The sequence below is a fragment of the Microchirus variegatus genome (assembly GCF_963457635.1).
Source record: "Microchirus variegatus genome assembly, chromosome: 22".
NCBI lineage: Eukaryota > Metazoa > Chordata > Actinopteri > Pleuronectiformes > Soleidae > Microchirus > Microchirus variegatus.
Window position 1 is genome coordinate 15,554,985 of NC_139823.1, and position 23,914 is coordinate 15,578,898.

The 23,914-nt window shown below is 42.5% G+C and overlaps 1 protein-coding gene across 1 annotated transcript in view; it reads left to right on the forward strand.

Moving 5' to 3' along the window:
- The window catches only part of ncam2 (neural cell adhesion molecule 2), a gene marked incomplete at its 5' end in the record, with an annotated part of 350,469 nt that overhangs the window by 297,499 nt on the left and 29,056 nt on the right, over nucleotides 1–23,914 (forward strand). The window contains 4 exons of the mRNA XM_083908283.1: nucleotides 784–957; nucleotides 2,544–2,663; nucleotides 4,098–4,219; nucleotides 8,036–8,210. Of these exons, the coding sequence (XP_083764409.1) occupies nucleotides 784–957; nucleotides 2,544–2,663; nucleotides 4,098–4,219; nucleotides 8,036–8,210 (591 nt within the window). The remainder of the gene's footprint in view (nucleotides 1–783; nucleotides 958–2,543; nucleotides 2,664–4,097; nucleotides 4,220–8,035; nucleotides 8,211–23,914) is intronic.

Genomic DNA, 23,914 nt, shown 5'->3' on the forward strand with positions numbered 1-23,914 from the left:
CACATATATGTGAGTTATGGAGGTCTACTTACATACATCAACTTGTTTTTACGGTCAAAAACCTCCGAGTTGCTGTAAACGAGCCGGTAGAAATCTCTCCCGACTGAAGCTCTCCTCAGTCGCGCTGTTTCAGACTGAAATCTCACCCCCAGAAGACAGGGCTGTGTTGTGATCGGCCAATACCTGGAAGTGACGTAATTAGCACGTTAGCTCTCAGAAACGCAGCTCCCCCCTCTGGAACGGTGGATGCACTGCTACTCATTATTATCAAAACGTTGTTTTAACAGTGTTTAAAAATGGCTTCTTCACGACTCCCCGCCGCAGTCAGCTTTTACGACTTTGACCCGGAGTCAGAAGACACTGTCGCTCGTGAAACACCTCCATAACGGACGTTATTCTTCTTCTGCGGTTCAATGTACGCAACCGGATGTGCCCGGACTAGTGCCCGGTCTAGTGCCCGGTCTAGTGCCTCCCGGAGCAGGAGGATCTGCTGTTTACGTAACCAGAACGGGTTTTTACAGAGATCTCGCCGAGCCCGAGATTACAGTTCAACGCAGCGTCCTCAGCAGTGGCTGAACTGTTTATTTCGAACCTTCAGGGCTTCATAAACAAAGGTAATGGCGCAGATACACACCAAAAAAATTAATTAATTAATTGCTACTTCCATTCTATGGCAGCTTTAAGTTTCCAAATCCTGAAAGGAAGTGAATGAAAAGGAAGGAAACCAGTGGAATAATTTAACCGTTAAATTAAATTCACGCATCGGTGCGTTGTTCTTTTCAGACGTGCCGTCGAATCCGTACTCCGTGCGCCTGTCGGCCGTCTCCCAACGCCTGGCGACCGTCACCTTCATGAAGCCCGACTCGCACGGCGGCGTCCCCATCAGCTACTACCTGGTCCAGTACAAGGAGGTGGGCTCGCAGGACTGGAGGGACATCAAGTCGCACAGCGTTCAGAGTGAGTTGGCGAAAAAAAACAAAGAATGTTGTTGAATTTTGTCACGCGGTTTAAAGGAGTTTGAGATTTTTGCTTCTGCAGCCGGATTAAATGCTTCATGAAGTAACACTTTAGTAGTACATCATTTGTAATGCATAACCCCAACACTTCAGCACATGAGTAAAACATGTATAACTGTGTTTATAAACTACATAATAACGAGTATTCAGGCGTTATAAATTATGAATTCAATATTTATTCATGCGTAACTCATGCTAATAGAGTGTACTTATTATAAAGTCTTAAATTTATATTATAAAGTTTATTTTCAAGTTGGAGTATAATTTAAAAACCTGACACTTGAAGAAAACCTGGCATTGAGATCATTAACTCCTCAGTAAATCAAGTGAGAATGAACAGACTTCTTTTGGCCCCCTGGTGGCTATTTAATAAATGACTTCCTGGTTCAGCCGCCGCCTGCAACCTGACTGCAAAGACTTTACTTTATGGTGCACGTTTCTTCCCTCCTTCTTCACGGATGGACGGTAAACAGTAGCCAGAAGACGGATCTTTAGGGTGAGGTGAAGCAGGTTTGACGAACCCCGAAGGTCTTATCGCGAATAATCCCTCGTTTCGGAGCGTCCGTAACGACGCAGAGAGGTTCAGTGAATACTAAACGGCAGCGGGAGCAGCAGCAGCACTTTAAGTTTAATTTTTAAAAAACACACACTCCACATTTAGGGAGGGAGGAAAAAAAAGACAGACCCAGAAAATAAAGCTTGAATATAAATGTAATTTCGGGGCAAAAAATGCTTTTTTTTTTAACTGAAATACTGAGTCGGGCTAATCACAAACCAGACGAGTGGCGTTATGTAATCACACGAGCCACCAGCAAGACATCAGTATTCGCAGAGTAAACTCTTCGTTATGATAATGAGATGCCTGGACTCATTTCATTTGAATGCCTCTGCCCAAATTGAAATGGCTGCTTATAGCCCGGAAAGTAGCCTAGCACGGCCGCAAATTGCCGTATTTGTTTCCAGTCGTGGCACACGAAAGGAGCGCAAAAAGCACCTATTACCGCATTTCGAGTATTTAATTTGCGCCCCGGCTGACAAAAACAACAACTTTCACTCAAGCTCATTACACACTCTCCGGCTCTCTGCCGGGCTCCTAGGAATAGTTAAGGTTATGTAAATAGACTCTAACGACGTTAGGATTTAAATAGGAGTCTGCAACGCGGCCGCAATGTTGATGAGATTTTCCCGTAGCCTGCGATAATCAATGGATCGCAACAGCATGAATGCATAAGTACTGTAAATTATAAAGATGATCTCATTAGGAGTAATATTAGTAATTAGTAATACTTTGACTTTAAAAGGAAAACGAGGGTAAAGAGACAATTAGACGACGTAGAGGTCAGTGTGATGATGAGTTTGTTTAGATAGTGGTTTAGCATGAATTACACAGTATAATGTTGCCTTTAATCATGAGGTCATGCCTGATGATGCTTTTAAACTGCATGTGTTTAGTCATAAATTAAGATTTGGTTTGAAGGAACTCCATTGTAGTGTGTTGACATTAACTTGAGTGGCGTCTCTCCGCAGCGACGGTGGTGCTGACGGGTTTGGAGCCCAACACGACGTACGAGGTCCGGGTGGCGGCGGTCAACGGGAAAGGTCAGGGGGAGTTCAGCCACACGGAGACTTTCCAGACTTTGCCCATACGTAAGTGCTGACTCATCGTCGTCCTCGTCACTTTGGGTGAATTCCAATTCCTTGCTTGACCCTCAATCTCAAAAATGTGCGCTCCCTCTAGTGCAAGTGCTGTCCCGATTCTCAGAAAAATTAAGTTGAGGGGCGAGTTTAAGGGCTCTATCGCACCTCGATATTGAGATTTTTCCGAGACCACCCTTGGGAGCAAGGGCTACCCAGAATGCATTGCGTGTTTTTGACATAACAAAGATGGCGCCGAAAGCAGCGAAACGAGTACGCTACAAATGAAGTATTTTCTTTGTTAATAGAGATATAAAAATGATGAAAACCATTGTATTATCTTAGTTTAGGCCCATATTATGGATTATTTTTATTTTACGATCTTTTGTCAATAGCCGGCCGGTGCGGGACAAGCGATGGTTTGCTATGGTTTACTTTTCAATAAGCCGTGGTGTGTGGTAACTGTCAGCTGAATATGTCCGTGGTTGTGGTATTTGTATGAGTATCATCTTATAACTAACTGACAACCTAATAACTTGACTGACAAACGGATCGTAATAAATAATCCTGACGTAAATGTGTTCTTCTTCTTCTTCTTTTTTTGGAGTTGACAGACGTTATTCTGCCCCCTACAGTCTGAAGACGTATCTGCATTTAAGGGGTGTCCCATTTCTAAGTGACAAAATAACCCTCAACACTTGGTTTTGAGGACCAGTTAAGATTAAGGGTTGATCTTGAGGGTTAAGATTGGGGGAATTGGAATTGGTCCCAAGACTCCTCAGCAGACCGAGAACAAAACGTCGTGTGTCCTTTAAATCAGTATTGTAAACACCGAAATGACGATAAGTGATAGAAATGGAAATGTGCTGCCTGAAACCTCCTCAAAGCGTCACCTGGGCAGAATGAGGCCTATTTGCCTTCCTGTGAAACTGCGGCACGTTAATATTTCAGATAGTTACGAGCGTCTCGTATATTTCAGCGATAGGAATCCGGATTATTGGAATAGAAGCTGTCACGTCTGTGTCTCGACACCAAAGCCGCGGCATTAAAATATTATAAACTGCTAAAATGATAAGGGTTTTTATTTTTCGCGGCAATATGGCCGCGGGCAGGATTGCAGTAAATCCAGACGAGGCCAAAGGAAGGGGAAAAAATTAAATAAATAAAAAAGCACGAGTTTAGCACCAGTAATACAGTATGAGACACTGAGGATAAACGTGAGGAGGAAGAACTAATAAGTAAAATGCTGTGAATAGAAAGAGCTCCCAGCTTTAGTTATAGTCGCCTTGTGATATGAATTTAATCCAGTCTCAAAGCTTCTCTCTGCTTGTACTGCATCGTTATTTCATTGCTCATGTCGCCACCTGCTCACCTCATTGGTAAAACACACACACACACACACACACACACTGTTGCTCATCATAACCTGAAGATTTCCTTCCTCAGGGGAGCCGAGTCCGCCAGCGGTGCACGGGCAGAGAGGGATGGGCAAGGCCTACAGGCTGGGCCTGGTCAAGCAGGACGACGGAGGGATGCCCATCGTGGAGTACATCGTCAAGTACAAGACTGTGAGTAAAGCCGTAAAAAAAATGGAAATATTCCGTCTGATCCCTTTGTTTCGTTCAACGTCTCGCCGCAACTGCGACGACACAAAACACACGCAGGAGGAGGAACGAGCTGCACATTGATAATCGCGAAAAAACACCAGCTTATTCACTCACACTCGGGGACTACGTACTTTATTATAAGACATTTATAAAGAGTTTCAACCGACTCTCGTTTCTCTGTCGTCAAACTATCCGACGCTGGATTTTAACGCCTGAATTACAAAGGGATTTACGGTAAAAAGAAGACTGCAGTCGAGCTGAATATTAAGGACATCGACATCCGGTTTTCAAAATAAAACACTCAGATCTTTGTGTATATGTATAAGCACTTCTGAGACCTGTTAATTGAACATCAGCATCTGTGCAAAGTACTGTATACACTGATATCTGATAGTGTATACTGTGCACAATGTTTGGGGAAAAATTTAAAATTGACAGTCAAATTTCGCTTTTTTAATATGATATTATGAACTTTGAGATGTAATTAAAGCATATTTTGCTACGCCCAGAGCGAACTATTGCCGAGTTGAAACCCTGATCATGGTTACAGGAGGATAACCTCTTAATAAAGGTCTTTTAATAAAGTAAGAATTCACTTCCGTTATCGAATATGCTGGTGTTTTTCACTTCTGCGTGTGCTTTTGTTAGTGTTTTTGAATCTGCAGCTTCGTTTCTCCTCCTGCTAGTGTTTTGGTTTTTCGTTGCAGTGCGTTTTACTGTCGTCGGCCACCAAAGTATTCAATTCAATTCCATTGTATTCGTGTAGCGTAACGACAACACCATGCAGAGCAGAGAAACCCAACAAATCACACAACTCAGAGGTGTGCAGCCATGTGCCTCGACCGGTTGCGGTGAAAGGTAAAATAGGGGAGAGAAGGACTCCCACTAACTCCCATGAAACTCTTGAGTTGAAGTCAATACAGCACAAGTAAATGTTAGGCTTTGTAAAGCTCGTCGTTCTCCAATGTGAGTCGTTATTACAAAGAAAACAGGCGCCGTAACTTATTCCACTTGACGACAGAGCGTAATCCTTTTCCTAAACACGTTTCCTTGACCTCAGCGTGGAAATATCCTGTCGTCAAAGAAGAAGTGAAGCATAATTCCCGGGAAAATCCACAGCTCTTACACTCGGTTACATAATTATGCAACGGTTAGGTCGGGCAGTTTGCTCAAGAACTTCTTTCCCCGAAGCCACTGCAGTCACACTCGGTTTATTTTTACAGCCACTCGATGCAAAATAGCATTCAGGAGTTGCTTGTTCGCACCAAAATAGCTACCAGGAAGTAACAGTGGGAATGTGGAAATGTTCTTTCCTGCCAGAGAACGATGTGACTGTGTGAGTTTTGATTTCTTGGTTTCTGTTGATTGAGTTGAGCGGGGCGAGTTGGCGGCAAAATGAAAATGTTCTGCTTGAGAATCTCTATTTTTCCTCGCAACTTACAATTTCGTGTTTTGAATGAGATTGCACACATGCACTTTGAATTCACTCATCCGTTTAAGTACTCGGGGCTTTTTTTTTTTTTCCTGTCTATGTGCGTTCGTGTGTACAAGATAAGGCAGGCGAGCAGCAGAGATGGCACAAAAACTCTCCACAGGACTAAGTAGTTTCACCTCTTCCAAAATCTCCTATCTCCACCGTTGCTAATGTGTCTCGCTGAGAAAAAAGGGAGGAGACTGTGGGTTAAAATAATTCTCTGCCACAGATAAAAAACATTGTTTGGAGAAGAGGGGTCAGTCGAGGGGAAGTCTCTGCGAAGGATTTGAACACCGGTGCGGGCAGATGCTTCACACTGCCCTAATCTTATGGCCTCGTCTGGCATTCGGAGCACACAAGCGCTTCATCGTGGAGACATAGCAGCTTCCTGCCGATCCAGACAAATGTTACATACATTCACGCCCCGGGCTTTGACTTCACCGAAGCCCATCGTGCTCTCTTTTCCATCCTGAGACAGCGGCAGGACAATATGAGGGGTTGTGTAGGCCATAACTCCTTTTTTTTTTACCTCACACATACACAATTTTACCTCTCACATACAATTTTTTTACCTCTCACATGTAATATGTAAAACATGTAATGTGAGAGGTAAAAACATGTAATGTGAGAGGTAAAAACATGTAATGCGAGAGGTAAAAACATTTAATGTGAGAGGTAAAAACATTTAATGTGAGAGGTAAAAACATGTAATGCGAGAGGTAAAAACATTTAATGTGAGAGGTAAAAACATGTAATGCGAGAGGTAAAAACATTTAATGTGAGAGGTAAAAACATTTAATGTGAGAGGTAAAAAAATGTAATGTGAGAGGTAAAAACATTTAATGTGAGAGGTAAAAACATTTAATGTGAGAGGTAAAAACATTTAATGCGAGAGGTAAAAACATGTAATGCGAGAGGTAAAAACATGTAATGCGAGAGGTAAAAACATGTAATCTGAGAGATAAAAACATGTAATGTGAGAGGTAAAAACATGTAATGTGAGAGGTAAAAACATTTAATGCGAGAGGTAAAAACATGTAATGCGAGAGGTAAAAACATGTAATCTGAGAGATAAAAACATGTAATGTGAGAGGTAAAAACATGTAATCTGAGAGGAAGGCCTTCTGGTCATGTGACGAAAAGCAGGAACTGTGAACAGGTAGCGCATCATTAAATGTTTTTACCTCTCACATTAAATGTGTTTACTTCTCACATAAATGTTTTTACCTCTCACATTAAAAACAATTGTATGTGAAAGGTAAAAGAGAGTATGTGAGAGGTAAAAATAAATTGTATGTGAGAGGTAAAATTGTGTATGTGAGAGGTAAAAAAAATATATATATATAGGAATTATAGGCGGATTTCCACGTGACGCGGTTTTGCTTCGTCCTCTGCGCGGCGTCAATCCCCACCGGCCCTGTTACAGCAGCAGCGCAGCGGTGCCTTGGGAACCAGCGGTATTCACGGAAGATCACGCGATAATCCTGAACGGACGCAAGGTTCCCGCGATAGACTGTGTGTATAAAGGAAACAACAACAACAACAACAACACAGCTTCTTTTCATTCTCCGACGTGGAAGAACTGTCGATCTGGTGTCATAAATGATTTTATGTTTCTCCACGTCAACAATCAGTCTCTCTTCATAAATTACGACTCTCCGAGACGCTCTGATTAATTGACTGTTGACCTTGTAGCACCGACATAATGTCTATGTAAAGTTGTGATAGGCTGTATGACCTGCGTATTGTGTTTTATTTTGAAAGGGGGGCGGAAGTGTTTTACTTTGATTCTGTGTCGGATTTGTTGTCTGCTGCGACAAAAACGCAAGCGACAATTTTTGCAACGGCAAAAATAGAACTGCTACCTATCGATAGCGGCCACCGTAGCGCGCCTAGTGGAAATCCGCCTTTAGGTCTCCAGATGAGGAGAGAGTTAAGGAGGGTGAGAAAAGGGTGGATAAAGCCGCGTACACAAAGGAAAACATATCACAGAGCTTGTGTGAACTTTGTGATTAAAAACAGAGGATTAGCTTCTCCGCGTCGGCACGAGCGCGTTGTGACTTTGTTTCCCAGACGCACTAACTCTCACAATTCTCAGATTAAAAGCACAAAGCAAGCCGTCGCTCATCGCGTTACAGCGACACCAAAATGAAAAGCAGAGCGCTGATTAAATTTGCAAGTTATTGAAGGGTATGAAGAAGAAGAAGAAGAAGAAGAGCGTCTTTTTTTACATTCTCTTTCTTTCTTTCTGTTTTTTCTTTCCTTCTTCTTTTAATCAGTGCTCCTCTTTGCTCTCCTGTCAGGATAAAGAGGAACAGTGGATGACCAAGCTCGTCCCCGGAGCCAACGACTTTGCGATGCTGCAGCCGCTGCAGTGGAACACGAGATACGAAGTGGAAATCACGGCACGCAACGTCAAGGGCCTGTCAGAACCCACCTTCTATCAGTTCTTCATGCCGCAGGAACCCGATATTACAGGTAAAAACGCTGGATAAAGAGAAACTTTGTGTAAATGACCTTTTTTTTTTTTTTTGATTTTGCCTTTTGCTAAAAATTGGTCTTGGCATTGCTTTTGAAAAGCCCTCTGAGGATGTTTGGGTATTGGTCGTGTAAAGCTTGCGGGTGCACGTGCCCGCTTGGAAAAAACATGACAACAAAAGCGAGCGAGCAAGATGTTTGAGTTGAGATAAAGGGAAGCCTGCTGCTGCTGCTGCTGCTGCTGCTGCTGCTGCTGCATTGCTTTATGTTAAAATGGGGCTGTTGTCAAATGCAGGAACAGATGCCTGTAAATCTCAAGCACTTTGCTGAAAAGTTTGTTTTTTTCCACCCGGCGACACTGAAAAAGAGCCGAGCGTGTTTTCAATTTTAATTGTAGCCGCGCTGTAAAACCTGGAAGTTTGAGTTGACAGGTTTGAAAGAAAGTCAACAAAATGTGACGTGAAGGTACGACAATTCAGTATAACCACTCTGTAGGGGACATATTATGCGAAATTTGCAACTTTTTAATCATTTTAATACTTATATTTGGGACTCTGGAGATGACTCACTCATGTTTTTGTGGTCCGCGAAGTGTTCTCTTCTTGTCTGGTACAGTTGCAGCACAGAGTTCTACACAAACTTCCAGCCTCAGAGGATTTATATTTTATAAATGACGGCAATAATGAGGGCTTTTCCAAATACTAACTGTTGTTAGCTGCCGTAGTTTCCTGTGTCTCATTTGCATTTAAAGAGACAGGCACTCAAAAAGGGAGCGTTCTGAACCGGGCTGTTTTGGCAGAGTGATTGAACTGCTGTGGTGCGTCATACCTCCTATTAGGCTATGGCAGCGGCGGACTGATTCCGCTGTCGCCAGAGAAAGTAGTCCCTCAAAAATGGATGATTAATGCGATGCGAGGTTAGTTATGTTTCAAATATTATTCATCTATAGTTTAGTGTTTTAATTGATTTGCCTCGGGTGCACTGTGGAGTCGGTATGAGTGTTTCTAATGCCATGCGTCTTATGTCCAAAATTCCGAACTATCCCTTTAAAGGGATATTTCACCGTTGAGAAGATGGATATCTTTCAAAACTAGGTCATCTATGTAAGTATAAATGTGAAATAATATTTGAAGCGAGTGCCTTCTTGGCTGAGAAAGGCAGAAAAATGTATTTATCGCTCACGTACACGAACGACAACAACAAATCCCAGAATGCACAGCAATCGCTTCCTGCGGGAGTTCACACTTTGATTTTGTCATATTACTATACTAGACAAGTTAGAGTTGCACAATGAAAATGATGCAGCATTGAGCGCGAGCCGGGCGGGGGTAACTTTTTAGCAAAGATGGCGTACACTGTGTTTACATTCTGGGAATGAAGTCTCGTCCATTCTGGGAAGTCTCGTCCCCCTATGGGCGAGTCTAAAAAGTGCAGAACTAGAGTTGTAGCTTGGAAAATGGAGAACGGATTTTTTTACAGCTCAGTGAAAAACTGAGGGAGGGAAGCACATTTTTAAAAAAATATTACTGCTTTTCTAGCAACACAAAGCCACATGCAAAATCAGTGAAGTAGTCCTTTAACTTGGAGAAATAGGGTGTAATATGTCTCCTTTAAGGTAATATGTAGTATAACCACTGTGTAGCCTATGGTAGTTTCCTTAAATCTACTCGTATAAATAATACAAAACAACTCGTTGGAGGCGATGTTTTTTTGAAATGAGAGGATTTGTCGATTCTCTCTCTGTGAGCTGGATGATGCTATTTCACCGGTGGACAAACAAAAACAAGGCAAGTTTCGATTCCGAGAGCGTGTGATTTTTTTTTTTTTTTTTTTTTTTTATCACAAAGGCCGCTCCGTTGGACGCGGACCAAGACTTTCTCTCTGCGTGTCGATGTCCTTACCGGGGGGGGGGGGGGGGGGGTGGTTCTCACCTGTTCAAATAAACAGACGGCGCAACCGTGCACCAGCGCTCGCTTCAAAGAAACCCGATCGTCAACCCGATCGACAACGACTGCAGTTTTTTCCTCTTGAAAATCTAATTCTCCTCTTCTAACTTCCCACCCGTTTTGATTTGTGGGCTTTTTTTTATTTTTTCTTCTTCTTCTTCCTGCCGTGCATCTTTGCCGTCCTTCAGCAGAACGACGCAAATCAAACGCGCTCCCTCTGTTCTCCGGCCTCACGCGATGCGTTTGTTTCATCCGCGGCGTATATTTGCGACGTCTCGCGCTAATACACAAACGAAATATGCAGCACTATCGCACTTTGTGGCGACAGCAAAAAAAGAATGTGATGTTCTCCCCCCCCCCCTCTGTGAACCTCACATTCACACATTAAAAAGCAAAAAGAACAGAAGCCAAACAAAGGAAGGCCGTTGCTGTTCCCGTGCACAGCTTTGCTCTCCTCTCCTTCTCTTCTTTCTCTTCGAGCCTGTTACTAAATCCATTTGTTGGTGTTTTGGATGGAGCCGGTGTTTGCCCGTGTCATTACTGCGCCGCGGCTAAATGGCCTGTGAGAGTGTGCGCTGCCTCTCAAATAGAAAACAAGAGCAAGGGGAACGGCGAGCTCAAGGCAGGTCACTTCGATTTGGCTGTCCTCTCTTGTTAGTAAAACAGCAGTGCATCGTGGGAAAGAGCCCGAGAGAGAGAGAGAGAGAGAGAGGAGATGTGAAACCCTCCCTCCCCCCCCCTTTTTTTTTTAACAATTCCAAACGATTGTACGTCCTTAGATCAAAGCTGCATCGCACAATCAGACCAATGTGTTATGTAACTGCTGCATTTTCAATACCCTGCACTACAATATCGCATCATTCTGTCAAAGCACAGAGAATAGAGTTTCATTTTACGCTTTTCCTAACACAGAGGCAGTGTTTATTGTTGTTGTTGTTTAGACTCTGGAAGATAGTAAAAATGTACGTCTTAGATAAAGATAACGATAAAGATGTAAAATGCCATGGAAGAGGATCAGGGCCAAACAGGAAAAAACATTTGAGTTCTGACTTTGAACTCAGAATTCTAAGAATTCTGACTTTAAACTCATTATTCTGACTTTTAAACTCACAATTCTGACTTTATTCATAGAATTCTGACTTTATTCCCAGAATTCTGACTTTAAACTCAGAATTCTGTCTTTTAAACTCAAAATTCTGACTTTTAAACTCAAATTCTAACTTTTAAACTCACAATTTTGACTTTTTTCACATAATTCTGACTTTATTCTCAGAATTCTGACTTTATTCTCAGAATTCTGACTTTATTCCCATAATTCTGTATTTAAACTCAGAAGTCTGACTTTATTCTCAGAATTCTGACTTTGAACTCAGATTTCTGACTTTAAACTCATTATTCTGACATTTAAATTCACAATTCTGACTTTATTCTCAGAATTCTGAATTTAAACTCAGAATTCTGACTATATAAGAATTCTGACTTTTAAACTCAGAATTCTGACTTTATTCACATAATTCTGACTTTATTCTCATAATTAGGGTTCGAGCACGACTGTGCAAGAACCCTATTGTAATCGGAAGAGTTATTAGGGTTCGAGCACGACTGTGCAAGAACCCTATTGTAATTGAAGGAGTTATTATTATTCTTATTATTATTCTTCACACGAGGAATGTGCCTTTTTGAAGGCCTAAACGGATCCCAAACCACGCGAATTTTTGGGACAACATCAGACCTAACTTAAATCGCCGAACCAAAGTGGTTCGGTGAATGTGCGTCAAAAAATGGAAGTGGGCGGGGCTTCAGACTGACGCAAAAATGTGCTACTAGGTCAACTCCTGTCGGGAATAACGTACATGAACGAAACTTGGTACACACGTTCATTAGGTTGTGCCATGGGCAAAAGTCAATCACAAGTTTTCTGTGAAACCTACAGGAAGGCCGCCATCTTGGATTGAAGGCGAAAACGGAGGCGTTTTTGGCGAATTTACAGCATAACTTGCCGTAGATACCAAAATCTACAGTTTTTGAGCAATCACCCTCAAACTTGGCGAGGTTGATGTGGACCAGTTGAGGTACGATCTAATCTGAAAAGTTTTTTGAAATATTGCATGGCGCACGAGATAGGTGGCGCCAAAGTTGGCGAAAATTCCAAATTTTCCCAACACGCAACGAAACGCTTATAACTTTGCGATGGAAGATCAAGTCGGAGCCAAACTTGCCATGATTGATGATGGGTAGTTGCTGAAGACACCTATGCAAAAATGAACACGTTTGAAACCATCGCCTCCTGGTGGTGGAAGAGAATATACAAAAAAAAAGTTTATTTACGATTTCGGTAATAACTTTTACAGAGATTGTCGTATCTGACTCAAAATGACACTGAAACATTGAAAACACATGGTAGATGATGCGTGTTGAATATGATAGCGCATTGTTTAACGGTGTAGCGAGGTGCGAGGTGCAAAGTCGGATTATTGCGACAAAAAAACAAACTCTTATAACTTTGCGAGTCCTGGTCCAAACTGAACCAAACTTCCTTGGATTGATGTTCCTCCAGCCCTGACAATGTCTATATGAAAATATTCAATTTCGAAAACAGCGCCCCCTGGTGGAAACAGAAAGAATTTTATTTGCTATAAAATCTATCTTGTCCTAGAGCTTTTGTGCTATCACCTTCAAACTTGGCGAGGTCAATGTGGACAGGTAGAGGATCAAAAGTTGGTGAAAGCTTTCTAAAGTGTCGCACGGCGTACGAGATAGGGGGCGCTAAAGTTGGCGATCATTCTGATGTTGACCAAATCTCTTATAACTTTGCATTGGAAGGTCAGATATGAACCAAACTTGCCGTGGTTCATGATCGATAGGTCTTAAAGACGAATATGAAAAAACGGTCACGTTCGGAAACAGCGCCTCTAGTGGTGAGAGTATTATTACCCAAAAAAAGTACATTTATGATGATAACTTTGTGGAACATGTTCCGATTTGAACCAAACTTCCTTGGATCGATGACAGTCCGACCCTGAACAAGTCTACATGAAAATATTCAATTTCGAAAACAGCGCCCCCTGGTGGAAACAGAAAGAATTTTATTTGCTATAAAATCTATCTTGTCCTAGAGCTTTTGTGCTATCACCTTCAAACTTGGCGAGGTCAATGTGGACAGGTAGAGGATCAAAAGTTGGTGAAAGCTTTCTAAAATGTCGCACGGCGTACGAGATAGGGGGCGCTAAAGTTGGCGATCATTCTGATGTTGACCAAATCTCTTATAACTTTGCATTGGAAGGTCAGATATGAACCAAACTTGCCGTGGTTCATGATCGATAGGTCATAAAGACGAATATGAAAAAACGGTCACGTTCAGAAACAGCGCCTCTAGTGGTGAGAGTATTATTACCCAAAAAAAGTACATTTATGATGATAACTTTGTGGAACATGTTCCGATTTGAACCAAACCTCCTTGGATCGATGACAGTATGGCCCTGAAAAAGTCCGTATGAAAATCTTCAATTTAAAAAACAGCGCCCCCTGGTTGCTGGATATAACATTACATATCAAACTTTTTTATGCTGCTATAACAAGGATTGTTGTATCCTCCTCATACCTGATATGTGGGACCACAAAACCGCTCCGACCATGTCAGCAACAGACGACTTCCTGACAGGAAGTGGATCTGCCGCAACAGGAAGTAGAATGTAACTTTGCCATACATTGCCCGATCGCCACGAAACATGATATGTGAGTCAATAAAACTTCCCTGAACATGTTAATGGACACACCTTTGACCCAACAGGAAGTCAGCCATTTTAAACAGGAAGTCCCCTGTAACTTTACCGTACATTGATCAATCTGCACGGAACTTGACACGTGAGACCAGGAACCTATCCTGGACATGTCTGCAAAAGCTAAACTCCAAACAGGAAGTGGAACGCCAAAACAGGAAGTAGAATGTAACTTTGCCGTACGTTGCCCTATCTCCACGAAACATTATATGTGAGTCAAGGGAACTTCCCTGAACATGTTAATGGACACGCTTTGACCCAACAGGAAGTCAGCCATTTTAACAGGAAGTGCCCTCTAACTTTACCGTACATTGACCGCTCTGCACGGAACTTGGTATGTGAGGCCAGGGACCTATCCTGAACACGCAAACAATGTCCTCCCGTCAGAAAGTGTAACGCACTTAACAGGAAATAATATATTTAGGGTTCGAGCACGACTGTGCAAGAACCCTATTGTAATTGAAAGAGTTATTATTATTATTAGGGTTCGAGCACGACTGTGCAAGAACCCTATTGTAATCGTAAGAGTTATTATTATTATTATTTTTCCCACGAAGAAAGTGCCTTTTTGAAGGCCTAAACGGATCTCAAACCTCGCGAATTTTTGGGACAACATCAGACCTAACTTAAATCGCCGAACCACAGTGGTTCGGTGAATGTGCGTCAAAAAATGGAAGTGGGCGGGGCTAAAGACTGACGCAAAAAAGTGCTACTAGGTCAACTCCTGTCGGGAATAACGTACATGAACGAAACTTGGCACACACGTTCATTAGGTTGTGCCATGGGCAAAAGTCAATCACAAGTTTTCTGTGAAACCTACAGGAAGGCCGCCATTTTGGATTGAAGGCGAAAACGGAGGCGTTTTTGGCGAATTTACAGCATAACTTGCCGTAGATACCAAAATCTACAGTTTTTGAGCAATCACCTTCAAACTTGGCGAGGTCGATGTGGACCAGTTGAGGTACGATCTAATCTGAAATTTTTTTTGAAATATCGCATAGCGGACGTATTTGGTGGCGCCAAAGTTGGCGAAAATTCCAAATTTTCCCAACACGCAACGAAACGCTTATAACTTTGCGATGGAAGGTCACGTCGGAGCCAAACTTGCCATGATTGATGATGGGTAGTTGCTGAAGACACCTATGCAAAAATGATCACGTTTGAAACCATCGCCTCCTGGTGGTGGAAGAGAATATACAAAAAAAAAGTTTATTTACGATTTCGGTAATAACTTTTACAGAGTTTGTAAAAGTGTCACTCAAAATGACACTGAAACATTGAAAACACATGGTAGATGATGCGTGTTGAATATGATAGCGCATTCTTTAACGGTGTAGCAGCGTGGGCGGAGCAAAGTCGGATTTTTGCGACAAAAAAACAAACTCTTATAACTTTGCGAGTCCTGGTCCAAACTGAACCAAACTTCCTTGGATTGATGTTCCTCCAGTCCTGACGACGTCTACATGAAAATATTCAATTTCGAAAACAGCGCCCCCTGGTGGCAACAGAAAGAATTTTATTTGCTATTAAATCTATCTTGTCCTAGAGCTTTTGTGCTATCACCTTCAAACTTGGCGAGGTTAATGTGGACGAGTTGAGGATCAAAAGTTAGTGAAAGCTTTCTAAAATGTCGCACGGCGTACGAGATAGGGGGCGCTAAAGTTGGCGATCATTATGATGTTGACCAAATCTCTTATAACTTTGCATTGGAAGGTCAGATATGAACCAAACTTGCCGTGGTTCATGATCGATAGTTCTTAAAGATGAATATGAAAAAACGGTCACGTTCGAAAACAGCGCCTCTAGTGGTGAGAGGAATATTACCCAAAAAAAGTACCTTTATGATGATAACTTTGTGAATCCTGTTCCGATTTGAACCAAACTTCCTTGGATCGATGACAGTCCGACCCTGAACAAGTCTACCTGAAAATATTTAATTTCGAAAACAGCGCCCCCTGGTGGCAACAGAAAGAATTTTATTTGCTATTAAATCTATCTTGTCCTAGAGCTTTTGTGCTATCACCTTCAAACTTGGCGAGGTTAATGTGGACGAGTTGAGGATCAAAAGTTAGTGAAGGTTTTTTAAAATGTCGCATGGCGTACAAGATAGGGGGCGCTAAAGTTGGCAAACATTCTGATTTGTAAAAACAGACAACAAAACGCTTATAACTTTGCGATGGAGGATCCAATGTCCTTCCCTGGATTGATGCCTTGAAGTAGTCTATAAGACAATATTCAATGTCTTAACGACGCCCCCTGGTGGCAGCAGACTTTGCCATCTACTGTGCAACACTAAAGAAACTGGTATAACTTTGTAAATCCTGTTCCAATCTGAACCAAATTTTCTTGGATTGATTACAGTCCAACCCTGAAGCAGTCTATATGAAAATCTTCAATTTATAAAACAGCGCCCCCTGGTTGCTGGATATAACATTACATATCACACTTTTTTATGCTGCTATAACAGGGATTGTTGTATAATCCTCATACGTGATATGTGGGACCACAAAAACGCTCCGACCATGTCAGCAACAGATGACTTCCTGACAGGAAGTGGATCCGCCGCAACAGGAAGTAGAATGTAACTTTGCCATACATTGCCCGATCGCCACGAAACATGATATGTGAGTCAATAGAACTTCCCTGAACATGTTAATGGACACACCTTTGACCAAACAGGAAGTCAGCCATTTTAAACAGGAAGTCCCCTGTAACTTTACCGTACATTGATCAATCTGCACGGAACTTGACACGTGAGATCAGGAACCTATCCTGGACATGTCTGCAAAAGCAAAACTCCAAACAGGAAGTGGAACGCCAAAACAGGAAGTAGAATGTAACTTTGCCGTACGTTGCCCTATCTCCACGAAACATTATATGTGAGTCAAGGGAACTTCCCTGAACATGTTAATAGACACGCTCTGACCCAACAGGAAGTCAGCCATTTTAAACAGGAAGTGCCCTCTAACTTTACTGTACATTGACCGCTCTGCACGGAACTTGGTATGTGAGGCCAGGGACCTATCCTGAACACGCAAACAATGTCCTCCCGACAGAAAGTGGTAGCACTTAACAGGAAATAATATATGACTTTACTCCACAGCCCAACATCCGCACGGACGGCACCAATTAGAACTACGACAGCAAGCAGCGAATGAACGAGAGACGAGATCAGGGCGCAAGCGACAAGGTGGGCGCGGGTCGCGACGTAGCGTCAAGCTCGAACCCGTTACCACCGCTTGCGGTGCTAGTTATTATTATTTTTCCCACGAAGAAAGTGCCTTTTTGAAGGCCTAAACGGATCTCAAACCTCGCGAATTTTTGGGACAACATCAGACCTAACTTAAATCGCCGAACCACAGTGGTTCGGTGAATGTGCGTCAAAAAATGGAAGTGGGCGGGGCTAAATACTGACGCAAAAAAGTGCTACTAGGTCAACTCCTGTCGGGAATAACGTACATGAACGAAACTTGGTACACACGTTCATTAGGTTGTGCCATGGGCAAAAGTCAATCACAAGTTTTCTGTGACACCTACAGGAAGGCCGCCATTTTGGATTGAAGGCGAAAACGGAGGCGTTTTTGGCGAATTTACAGCATAACTTGCCGTAGATACCAAAATCTACAGTTTTTGAGCAATCACCTTCAAACTTGGCGGGGTCGATGTGGACCAGTTGAGGTACGATCTAATCTGAAATTTTTTTTGAAATATCGCATAGCGGACGTATTTGGTGGCGCCAAAGTTGGCGAAAATTCCAAATTTTCCGAACACGCAACGAAACGCTTATAACTTTGCGATGGAAGGTCAAGTCGGAGCCAAACTTGCCATGATTGTTGATGGGTAGTTGCTGAAGACACCTATGCAAAAATGATCACGTTTGAAACCATCGCCTCCTGGTGGTGGAAGAGAATATACAAAAAAAAAGTTAATTTACGATTTCGGTAATAACTTTTACAGAGTTTGTAAAAGTGTCACTCAAAATGACACTGAAACATTGAAAACACATGGTAGATGATGCGTGTTGAATATGACAGCGCATTCTTTAACGGTGTAGCAGCGTGGGCGGTGCAAAGTCGGATTTTTGCGACAAAAAAACAAACTCTTATAACTTTGCGAGTCCTGGTCCAAACTGAACCAAACTTCCTTGGATTGATGTTCCTCCAGCCCTGACAATGTCTACATGAAAATATTTAATTTCGAAAACAGCGCCCCCTGGTGGCAACAGAAAGAATTTTATTTGCTATTAAATCTATCTTGTCCTAGAGCTTTTGTGCTATCACCTTCAAACTTGGCGAGGTCAATGTGGACGAGTTGAGGATCAAAAGTTAGTGAAAGCTTTCTAAAATGTTGCACGGCGTACGAGATAGGGGGCGCTAAAGTTGGCGATCATTCTGATGTTGACCAAATCTCTTATAACTTTGCATTGGAAGGTCAGATATGAACCAAACTTGCCGTGGTTCATGATCGATAGGTCTTAAAGATGAATATGAAAAAACGGTCACGTTCGGAAACAGCGCCTCTAGTGGTGAGAGGATTATTACCCAAAAAAAGTACATTTATGATGATAACTTTGTGGAACATGTTCCGATTTGAACCAAACTTCCTTGGTTCGATGACAGTCCGACCCTGAACAAGTCTACATGTAAATATTCACTTTAGAAAACAGTGCCCCCTGGTGATAGCAGATATAACTACATTTGGCATTTGACTGTACTTGTCCTAGAGCTTTTGTGCTATTACCTTCAAATTTGGTGAGGTCAATGTGGACGAGTTGAGGGTCAAAAGTTAGTGAAGGCTTTTTAAAATGTCGCATGGCGTACAAGATAGGGGGCGCTAAAGTTGGCAAACATTCTGATTTGTAAAAACAGACAACGAAACACTTATAACTGTGCGATGGAGGATCCAATGTCCTTCCCTGGATTGATGCCTTGGAGTAGTCTATATGACAATATTCAATGTCTTAAAGACGCCCCCTGGTGGCAGCAGACTATGCCATCTACTGTGCAACACTAAAGAAACTGCTATAACTTTGTAAATCCTGTTCCAATCTGAACCAAACTTCCTTGGATTGATGACAGTATGACCCTGAAAAAGTCTATATGAAAATCTTCAATTTAAAAAACAGCGCCCCCTGGATGCTGGATATAACATTACATATCAAACTTTTTTATGCTGCTATAACAGGGATTGTTGTATCCTCCTCATACGTGATATGTGGGACCACAAAACCGCTCCGACCATGTCAGCAACAGATGACTTCCTGACAGGAAGTGGATCCGTCGCAACAGGAAGTAGAATGTAACTTTGCCATACATAGCCCGATCGCCACGAAACATGCTATGTGAGTCAATAGAACTTCCCTGAACATGTTAATGGACACGCCTTTGACCCAACAGGAAGTCAGCCATTTTAAACAGGAAGTGCCCTGTAACTTTACCGTACATTGATCAATCTGCACGGAACTTGACACGTGAGATCAGGAACCTATCCTGGACATGTCTGCAAAAGCAAAACTCCAAACAGGAAGTGGAACGCCAAAACAGGAAGTAGAATGTAACTTTGCCGTACGTTGCCCTATCTCCACGAAACATTATATGTGAGTCAAGGGAACTTCCCTGAACATGTTAATAGACACGCTCTGACCCAACAGGAAGTCAGCCATTTTAAACAGGAAGTGCCCTCTAACTTTACTGTACATTGACCGCTCTGCACGGAACTTGGTATGTGAGGCCAGGGACCTATCCTGAACACGCAAACAATGTCCTCCCGACAGAAAGTGTAACGCACTTAACAGGAAATTATATATGACTTTACTCCACAGCCCAACATCCGCATGGACGGTGCCAATTAGAACTACGACAGCAAGCAGCGAATGAACGAGAGACGAGATCAGGGCGCAAGCGACGAGGTGGGCGCGGATCGCGACGTAGCGTCAAGCTCGAACCCGTTACCACCGCTTGCGGTGCTAGTTATTATTAGGGTTCGAGCACGACTGTGCAAGAACCCTATTGTAATTGAAAGAGTTATTATTATTATTATTATTATTATTATTCTTCACACGAGGAATGTGCATTTTTGAAGGCCTAAACGTATCCCAAACCTCGCGAATTTTTCGGACAACATCAGACCTAACTTAAATCGCCGAACCAAAGTGGTTCGGTGAATGTGCGTCAAAAAATGGAAGTGGGCGGGGCTTCAGACTGACGCAAAAATGTGCTACTAGGTCAACTCCTGTCGGGAATAACGTACATGAACGAAACTTGGTACACACGTTCATTAGGTTGTGCCATGGGCAAAAGTCAATCACAAGTTTTCTGTGAAAGCTACAGGAAGGCCGCCATTTTGGATTGAAGGCGAAAACGGAGGCGTTTTTGGCGAATTTACAGCATAACTTGCCGTAGATACCAAAATCTACAGTTTTTGAGCAATCACCTTCAAACTTGGCGTGGTTGATGTGGACCAGTTGAGGTACGATCTAATCTGACAAGTTTTTTGAAATATTGCATGGCGCACGAGATAGGGGGCGCCAAAGTTGGCGAAAATTCAAAATTTTCCCAACACTCAACGAAACGCTTATAACTTTGCGATGGAAGGTCACGTCGGTGCCAAACTTGCCATGATTGATGATGGGTAGTTGCTGAAGACACCTATGCAAAAATGATCACGTTTGAAACCATCGCCTCCTGGTGGTGGAAGAGAATATACAAAAAAAAAGTTTATTTACGATTTCGGTAATAACTTTTACAGAGTTTGTAAAAGTGTCACTCAAAATGACACTGAAACATTGAAAACACATGGTAGATAATGCGTGTTGAATATGATAGCGCATTCTTTAACGGTGTAGCAGCGTGGGCGGAGCAAAGTCGGATTTTTGCGACAAAAAAACAAACTCTTATAACTTTGCGAGTCCTGGTCCAAACTGAACCAAACTTCCTTGGATTGATGTTCCTCCAGTCCTGACGACGTCTACATGAAAATATTCAATTTCGAAAACAGCGCCCCCTGGTGGCAACAGAAAGAATTTTATTTGCTATAAAATCTATCTTGTCCTAGAGCTTTTGTGCTATCACCCTCAAACTTGGCGAGGTCAATGTGGACGAGTTGAGGATCAAAAGTTAGTGAAAGCTTTCTAAAATGTCGCACAGCGTACGAGATAGGGGGCGCTAAAGTTGGCAAACATTCTGATGTTGACCAAATCTCTTATAACTTTGCATTGGAAGGTCAGATATGAACCAAACTTGCCGTGGTTCATGATCGATAGTTCTTAAAGATGAATATAAAAAAACTGTCACGTTCGGAAACAGCGCCTCTAGTGGTGAGAGGATTATTACCCAAAAAAAGTACATTTATGATGATAACTTTGTGAATCCTGTTCCGATTTGAACCAAACTTCCTTGGATTGATGACAGTCCGACCCTGAACAAGTCTAGATGAAAATATTTAATTTCGAAAACAGCGCCCCCTGGTGGAAACAGAAAGAATTTTATTTGCTATAAAATCTATCTTGTCCTAGAGCTTTTGTGCTATCACCTTCAAACTTGGCGAGGTCAATGTGGACGAGTTGAGGATCAAATGTTATTGAAAGCTTTCGTAAATGTCGCACGGCGTACGAGATAGGGGGCGCTAAAGTTGGCAAACATTCTGATTTGTAAAAACAGACAACGAAACACTTATAACTTTGCGATGGAGGATCCAATGTCCTTCCCTGGATTGATGCCTTGAAGTAGTCTATAAGACAATATTCAATGTCTTAACGACGCCCCCTGGTGGCAGCAGACTATGCCATCTACTGTGCAACACAAAAAAAACTGGTATAACTTTGTAAATCCTGTTCCAATCAGAACCAAACTTCCTTGGATTGATGACAGTATGACCCTGAAAAAGTCTATATGAAAATCTTCAATTTAAAAAACAGCGCCCCCTGGTTGCTGGATATAACATTACATATCAAACTTTTTTATGCTGCTATAACAGGGATTGTTGTATCCTCCTCATACGTGATATGTGGGACCACAAAACCGCTCCGACCATGTCAGCAACAGACGACTTCCTGACAGGAAGTGGATCCGCCACAACAGGAAGTAGAATGTAACTTTGCCATACATTGCCCGATCGCCACGAAACACGATATGTGAGTCAATTGAACTTCCCTGAACATGTTAATGGACACGCCTTTGACCCAACAGGAAGTCAGCCATTTTAAACAGGAAGTCCCCTGTAACTTTACCGTACATTGATCAATCTGCACGGAACTTGACACGTGAGACCAGGAACCTATCCTGGACATGTCTGCAAAAGCTAAACTCCAAACAGGAAGTGGAACGCCAAAACAGGAAGTAGAATTTAACTTTGCCGTACGTTGCCCTATCTCCACGAAACATTATATGTGTGTCAAGGGAACTTCCCTGAACATGTTAATAGACACGCTCTGACCCAACAGGAAGTCAGCCATTTTAACAGGAAGTGCCCTCTAACTTTACTGTACATTGACCGCTCTGCATGGAACTTGGTATGTGAGGCCAAGGACCTATCCTGAACACGCAAACAATGTCCTTCCGACAGAAAGTGTAACGCACTTAACAGGAAATAATATATGACTTTACTCCACAGCCCAACATCCGCACGGACGGCGCCAATTAGAACTACGACAGCAAGCAGCGAATGAACGAGAGACGAGATCAGGGCGCAAGCGACGAGGTGGGCGCGGGTCGCGACGTAGCGTCAAGCTCGAACCCGTTACCACCGCTTGCGGTGCTAGTTATTATTATTATTCTTCACCCAAGAAGAAAGTGCTTTTTTGAAGGCCTAAACGGATCTCAAACCTCACGAATTTTTGGGACAACATCAGACCTAACTTAAATCGCCGAACGAAAGTGGTTCGGGGAATGTGCATCAAAAAATGGAAGTGGGCGGGGCTAAATACTGACGCAAAAAAGTGCTTCTAGGTCAACTCCTGTCGGGAATAACGTACATGAACGAAACTTGGTACACACGTTCATTAGGTTGTGCCATGGGCAAAAGTCAATCACAAGTTTTTTGTGAGTCCTACAGGAAGGCCGCCATCTTGGATTGAAGGCGAAAACGGAGGCGTTTTTGGCGAATTTACAGCATAACTTGCCGTAGATACCAAAATCTACAGTTTTTGAGCAATCACCTTCAAACTTGGCGAGGTCGATGTGGACCAGTTGAGGTACGATCTAATCCGAAAAGTTTTTTGAAATATTGCATGGCGCACGAGATAGGTGGCGCCAAAGTTGGCGAAAATTCCAAATTTTCCCAACACGCAACGAAACGCTTATAACTTTGCGATGGAAGGTCAAGTCAGAGCCAAACTTGCCATGATTGATGATGGGTAGTTGCTGAAGACACCTATGCAAAAATGATCACGTTTGAAACCATCGCCTCCTGGTGGTGGAAGAGAATATATAAAAAAAAAGTTAATTTACGATTTCGGTAATAACTTTTACAGAGATTGTCGTATCCGACTCAAAATGACACTGAAACATTGAAAACACATGGTAGATGATGCGTGTTGAATATGACAGCGCATTGTTTAACGATGTAGCGAGGTGCGAGGTGCAAAGTCGGATTATTGCGACAAAAAAACAAACACTTATAACTTTGCGAGTCCTGGTCCAAACTGAACCAAACTTCCTTGGATTGATGTTCCTCCAGCCATGACAATGTCTATATGAAAATATTTAATTTCGAAAACAGCGCCCCCTGGTGGAAACAGAAAGAATTTTATTTGCTATTAAATCTATCTAGTCCTAGAGCTTTTGTGCTATCACCTTCAAACTTGGCGAGGTTAATGTGGACAGGTAGAGGATCAAAAGTTGGTGAAAGCTTTCTAAAATGTCGCACGGCCTACGAGATAGGGGGCGCTAAAGTTGGCGATCATTCTGATGTTGACCAAATCTCTTATAACTTTGCATTGGAAGGTCAGATATGAACCAAACTTGCCGTGGTTCATGATCGA